Source organism: Platichthys flesus, chromosome 18 (assembly GCF_949316205.1).
Source record: "Platichthys flesus chromosome 18, fPlaFle2.1, whole genome shotgun sequence".
NCBI classification, from domain to species: domain Eukaryota; kingdom Metazoa; phylum Chordata; class Actinopteri; order Pleuronectiformes; family Pleuronectidae; genus Platichthys; species Platichthys flesus.
Genome location: NC_084962.1, coordinates 9,399,800 through 9,406,665, shown reverse-complemented (window position 1 = coordinate 9,406,665; position 6,866 = coordinate 9,399,800). Strand labels below are relative to the sequence as shown.

Genomic DNA, 6,866 nt, shown 5'->3' with positions numbered 1-6,866 from the left:
GAGTCTGTGTGGGGGGGGGATCATGCCAAATGAGGGTTTGTAGGTGGGTGCAGCCTTTATATATAAGATCATCTCTACCTCTGTATAGAATACAAGCAGCCCCACCCCCTGCAGGGCACCACCAAAGCACTGGGCAGCTCTTTCAGCCACAGACAGATTCACCATCTCAATCACCCCACTTTAAACATTCGTCAGTATCAGTGCAACTAAAGGGTTGGTTCACCTAAAAATGAAAATTCAACCATTTCACAACTATGCCGATGGATATGGAGGAGTGGGTGATGTGTTTGAGTCCACAAAACACTTTTGCTGTTTCAAGGGTAAACAGCGGGACAGCCAAATCAATTACAATTGAATAAAATGGCAACCACTGTAGCTGTAGACTTAAAGAATATACCCCTCCACTCCATCAGCATAGTGGTGAGAAGATACCAAGTGAATTACAAATTTTCGTAGAACTATCCCTTAAATTTATTTTTGCTGGAAATGCAGGATTATTTTATTTGTACACATTTATGTGCAGTGTATTACCTTCACCAAGGAGGTAACGTCTTCATCAGTGTTTGTTGATTTGTCACGTTACCAAAAAAATTGTTGACAGGGTGTGGTATGAGTCAGGGAAGAACCAATTCATTTGTGTTTTGATCCGGACCAGGGGGAAGGTCTAGGATTTTATTCTCATTTTTTGAACATTGTGATAGGGAATTCTTTTGACATTTTCACCGATAGCAATAATACACAAGTCTAGCTGAAAGAATCAAAGTATATTTAAGGACCTGATTTTCATCAGTGTGTTTATGTTATTGTTAAAAGTACCTTTTATTTATTAGTTCACTAAGTACGACAAAACATGGTTTGTTATCATGATAAACTTTTATTTATGGGTCCCACCATTGCAAAGAACCGTATCAATTTGCATTATTTACAGTTAACGAAAGAACACACAAAGAACATTGGAATTTCAATAAATACAAAAAAGAAAAGAAACGCATCGATAAAACTTAAGATACAAAAACTGACTACTTACAAAATTAAGTTCTTAAGGGAATGACTCTCGACTGCATCTGGTCAATTTGAGGGGAAATGAAGTGAACTTGGTCAAAAAGAGGTTGAAGAGGGGGACTTTCCAAGCTCATTTACAACATTAAACTTGTAATTTATTTTAAGTACACTACTTCTAAACGCTAGCGGGCAATAGAAGCAGACTTAGTCCACCTCCTCCATTCTGGATGTGTCATCATCGTCACCTTCCAGAGGCGGCATGTCCTCGCTGGGAGCAACAGTGGGCTCATCTGATATCAGGTCATCTTCATCAATACCTAGAAGAAAAAGATGATGATGAGTCAGTGGAGCCAGGTAATATTAAATAAGAATGTCAAACACATTGAATGATAGTTTAGCAGCAGTAAATTGTAACACAGACACTAACCGAGTCCCAGCTTGATCATTCTGTAGATGCGATTGGAGTGAGTCTGCGGGTCGTCCAAAGTGAATCCCGAGGAGAGCAGGGCGGTCTCAAAGAGCAGGATGACCAAATCCTTCACTGACTTATCGTTCTTATCAGCCTCTGCCTTCTGCCTCAGGGTCTCCACAATGGGGTGGTCAGGGTTGATCTCAAGGTGCTTTTTGGCAGCCATGTAGCCCATGGTGGAGTTATCTCTCAAGGCCTGGGCCTTCATGATCCTCTCCATGTTGGCTGTCCAGCCATAAGTGCTTGTGACAATGCAGCACGGGGAGGAGACCAGTCGGTTGGAGACTGTGACCTGTGTGAACCATAAAACAAATTAATGCCATCATCTTATTTTACTGCACAACAATATGGGTTGGATGATTTTTTTTTTTTTATGTTTTCATCTGCTCACCTTCTCCACTTTCTTCTCTAAGATGTCCTTCATGATCTTGCACAGGTTCTCGAACTTCGACTTCTTCTCCTCCTGGTTCTTCTTCTCGTCATCATCCTCAGGCAGCTCCAGGCCTTCTTTTGTCACTGACACGAGGTTCTTGCCCTCAAACTCCTTCAGCTGCTGGACACAGTACTCATCTATGGGCTCGATCATGTAGATGACTTCCAGGCCGGCTTTACGCAGCCGCTCCACAAAGGCAGAGTTGGCCACCTGGTCTTTGGTCTCACCTGAAATACAGATATGGATATGCTGTAATATAATGTAATACGACTAGAACTCAGTTCACTTGATTTTAAACTAAATTAGAGTTCATCCTCACCTGTGATGTAATAGATGTGTTTCTGAGAATCTTTCATGCGTGTGACGTAGTCCTTAAGAGAAACCATCTCGTCCCCAGAGACGGAGGTGTAGTAGCGCAGCAGCTCAGACAGCCTCTTTCTGTTCTGTGAATCCTCGTGGATGCCAAGCTAAAAATAAAGAAAACTCTTAACTGTTAGCACCCTTCAGTTAGAAGCAAATAACTATTGTAGGCCTATTAGGTGTAATCATTGACTTCCACAGTGCCTACATTTAAACAGAGGATAGCAGTGAGGGGCTGCATTCAAGTCTTTTGTGACTGTGACAATATAGCTTAAGGATCAGACAGATGGCTAATGAGTAATAGGTCAGAGCGACAAAGGTGACGATTAGCTGAAATTCCAATGGTTCTTTCAAGCTTCGCACTTGAAGCAATAGTACGCACCCTTGGTTTAACTCAAATTATATTTGAATTTGTCTCACATTAACACTATCAAACCATGGAAGTGCAGAGTACACCTTGTTTCTGCTAAATGTTTTAAAGAGAAAAGATTATAAAAAACTTGCAGCTTGCACAGGGCAAGAAGAGGATGCTGACCTTGATGTTCTTGGAGAACTGCTCATAGTACTTTTTGTAGTTGTCCTTGTCCTCGGCCAGTTCAGTGAAAAGTTCCATGCACTTCTTGACGAGGTTCTTGCGGATGACCTTCAGGATCTTGCTCTGCTGCAGCGTCTCTCTTGAGATGTTCAGGGGCAGATCCTCGGAGTCCACCACACCCTTAATGAAATCTGCCGGGATAGATACAAACAACCTCGTCAGCAACACAACAACATTTCTTAGATGATTTATTTATTCATTATAGAAATAAAATCAGCTGATTATTTGATCTATGAACAAAGTGCTCAAGCTATTAGTCATTCCAGCCTTGGGTTAATAATACTCACTGAGGTACTCAGGGATGAGCTCCTCGCAGTTGTCCATGATGAAGACCCTGCGCACGTACAGTTTAATGTTGTTCTTTTTCTTCTTGTTCTCAAAGAGGTCGAAAGGGGCACGGCGAGGCACAAAGAGCAGGGCCCGGAATTCAAGCTGACCCTCTACTGAGAAGTGCTGCATGTGAAATCAGTGGAGATTGCTGTTAGTTTTCACATTTGATAATATTAATATATTAAAACATGAAAAACGTTTGCATTTTCAAGTGATAACCTACCTTGACAGCTAGGTGGTCCTCCCAGTCATTGGTAAGGCTCTTGTAGAACTCTCCATACTCCTCATTAGTGATGTCATCAGGGTTTCGGGTCCAAAGGGGTTTGGTCTTGTTCAGCTCCTCCTGGTCAATATACTTCTCCTTGATCTTCTTCTTCTTCTTTTTCTTGTCGCAAGACTTGTCGTGGTCATGCTCCTCATCTGACCCAACATCCTCAATCTCGGGCTTGTCCTCGTCCTTGTCCTCCTCGTTTTCCTCGTTTTCCTTTTCCTTTTCCTTCTCCTTCTCCTTCTCCTCCTCCTCTGCCTCGTCGTCACTCACCTCCTTGTCTCGCTCTTTCTCCACCTAAAGTAATAATAACACAATCGTAAAAAAAATATTTTTAGCCATCTGTTGTTAAAACAATGTAAAAGAGCAGTTAATTAAGACGTACATTTAAATCCTAAAATCACATATTACTATGTATTTAAAGGCTAATTTCTATTAATGCTCAAGATAGGTAATATCACAATCTGTTTATGAGTTTCGATGAGCACTTACAAAAAGTGTGATGGGGTAGCCAATGAACTGGGAATGCTTCTTCACAATCTCTTTGATTCTTTTCTCCTCAGTGTATTCTAACTGGTCTTCTTTCAGATGCAGGATCACCTTAGTACCACGAGGCATTGGATCAGCTGCACAGGGTACAGACAGGTTAGTGAAAGGTACAGAGATAACCATGGCACCTTTTATTCCTTGGATTGTAAAAACACAACTGTTAATTAACTACAAAACAATGGCAGCTACATTTCTTACCGTTGTCCACCAGCACTGTGAATGAGCCCCCAGCGGATGATTCCCAGACGTACTGCTCGTCATCATTGTGCTTGGTGATGACCGTCACCCTCTCGGCCACCAGGAAGGCCGAGTAAAAACCCACACCGAACTGGCCGATCATGGAGATGTCGGCTCCAGCCTGAAGAGCCTCCATGAAGGCCTTAGTTCCAGATTTTGCGATTGTGCCAAGATTATTAATCAGGTCAGCCTTGGTCATGCCAATGCCTGTGTCAATCAGGGTCAGGGTGCGTTCCTCTTTGTTGGGGATGATTTCGATTTTGAGGTCCTTGCCATTGTCCAGCTTGGTGGGGTCAGTGAGACTCTCATAGCGGATTTTGTCAAGGGCCTGGAGGTTAAAAAAGGAAAAGACATATTGTAACTTAAATGTTAAGTAAGTTTTAAGTTGTTTTTAAGTTTTTATCATCTTTAATTTCTTGTTATCACCATATATCTTTGCTTTACAGTTAGGCCATTTAACTTAACTTTCTTAAAACAAGCTCAATCAATATGTTTTTCACATTAGATTAAGATAGTAGGCTTTGGACTACTACTATGACAAACTCACATCTGAGGAGTTGGAGATGAGCTCCCTAAGGAAGATTTCTTTATTGGAATAGAAAGTGTTGATGATCAGGGACATCAACTGAGCAATCTCAGCCTGGAATGCAAAGGTCTCAGCCTCCTCCTCCATTGTTTGGTCGTGTGATTCGGGCATCTGAGAAAAAGAGACAAATAAATATAGCTTTTTATAATGTGCATAAATCCTAGAACACACATGAAAATGCAAATACCAGCAACACAGTAGTACTTCCTATCAGCTCTCTGCCTGTAGGGCAATTTCATCCTTTCTCAGTTCTTGGACTAAGATTAGACAGCTAACAGCATTGCCATAACCAATACCTCTGCATGCTTTCATGAGACTAAAATGGAACCACCTACTTCTGTCTGGTCTCATCTCATTTTTGCAATTAACCAGACGTTTTAAGGTCCTGTGTGCATGACCGTGTTCATTAGTTGCTGCAGCACAGTGAGTCACCACACTGGCAGACCAATAAAGGAGCCCTGCCAATCCCCCTCAGGTTATGTTCAAGCCCTAAAGAGTTGCACCCCACAATATTATATAATGGACTCAATGTCACCGTGAACCACAGATCTCACTTATCGCCTTAGTGTTAAAACAATGCCTCTTGTCCTTAGTATATGGTTCGGATGTTACAGAACGTGCATCCATTTAACAAGGTCTAATATCTGCATCAGTTACATGAAGTTGCAGTAGGATGTCAGGTTAAGTGTGAGCACGTATTGCTCGTGCAGACAGGTGGTGTGACAGACGGTCCAGGTCACCGCTCCACCTCGCTGTAATCCATCGCTGACTAAATCCGCCTGTGTCTGCCTTCAAGGAAATTATATAACGCGATTTTATTGATTTTTTTCTGACTAGCAGCAAATGCAATAAAAAACAAATAATAATCTTGATGGCAGTGTGTTAAATAGAAGGTCTGAAACACTATTAGGAGTTTGACAGCTGAGACCTCAGTCGTGAATAGAGGTTATTGACACGATTATTTATCGTCTGATCAGGGATCAGCACGGGGCTTGAATTGCATATTGTCATCAGCAGGAAAGGAATTACTCCACCTGTCGGTTTCCGAGGCGAAATGCAAGTTTCTAGAAGGTACCATAACCAAAAACAGCTCTCTAGACGCTTCCACAGGAATCACAAGCTCCTCCTCTTGACCATCCGAGGAGAATTGACTGACCTACACTATACCGGATGGATGGACGGATGGATGAACAGATCTTCAGACATAAATCTGCTCAGGAAATCTGATTAGGATTCATTAGGCTGAGGAGCTCCTGCCTGAAAAGTGCAGCATATGGTCCATGTGGCCGCTGCCGGGGGAGGCTGAGGATGATGAGGGTGAAAACTGTTTCCAGGATGAAGCTGGAAGAAGTTTGTCTAACGTGCCAATAAAGCTGACACGTCAAATAAGAATCTCTGACATTCACATGACATGTCAAAATGTGGAAAAACAAAAAAATGTCAGACCTGAGTTTATGGCATCGTCTTAATCTGAACCTCTTCACTATTTAATTTCATGCACGCCATCGTCATGTTGCAATGTACAAGCTTCGATGAGAACAGCTACAAAACAACTATTCTAGCAAGTATGTCAGAGTAAATCATATTTAGCATCTCTGTTATTGAGCCGGCATTAGAAAATGTATCATTTACCTTGTGCCTGGAGTAGTGATAAAGCTGCGGAGGTCGGTTCTAGTGGCGAGACGGAGGAAGAGGATTAATATACTCTTCTCCCCGAGCTGTCGAGAAATCCTGAGCTTTCCAGAACCATCTGGAATCTTCCGCCGACAGCCCATAGGCCCGCTGAGATGTCGATCACGACTGAGAGAACGCCCTCCCCGTTGCTTATTGGCTTGAGGAGGCGGCATTAAAGGATAGAGAAGCCCGTTTGTTCCGAGTTTGGAAACTGAAACCGGCATGAGCGTGTTCGATGGAAATTCAAGAAACTTCCAGATCAAGAGGACGAGTTGAGATTACATTCACTACTTCTGAATATGTAATAATATTTAAATTATTAGTTTGCAGGAACCGAACAAAACCACGACATCATTCACAACA

At 42.2% G+C, this 6,866-nt stretch overlaps 1 protein-coding gene across 1 annotated transcript; it reads right to left on the bottom strand.

Annotated features, from left to right (window-relative positions):
- Positions 1–854: 854 nt before the first annotated feature.
- hsp90aa1.2 (heat shock protein 90, alpha (cytosolic), class A member 1, tandem duplicate 2) lies at positions 855–6,566 on the bottom strand. Its single transcript, XM_062411099.1, has 11 exons — positions 6,462–6,566; positions 4,791–4,940; positions 4,205–4,571; positions 3,950–4,083; positions 3,413–3,754; positions 3,147–3,312; positions 2,800–2,990; positions 2,224–2,371; positions 1,863–2,131; positions 1,430–1,763; positions 855–1,319 (listed from the first exon to the last, which is right to left on the bottom strand). Exons 2-11 carry the CDS (start codon positions 4,938–4,940, stop codon positions 1,207–1,209), a joined length of 2,214 nt encoding a protein of 737 aa, XP_062267083.1. The 5' UTR covers positions 6,462–6,566; the 3' UTR covers positions 855–1,206.
- Positions 6,567–6,866: the final 300 nt, after the last annotated feature.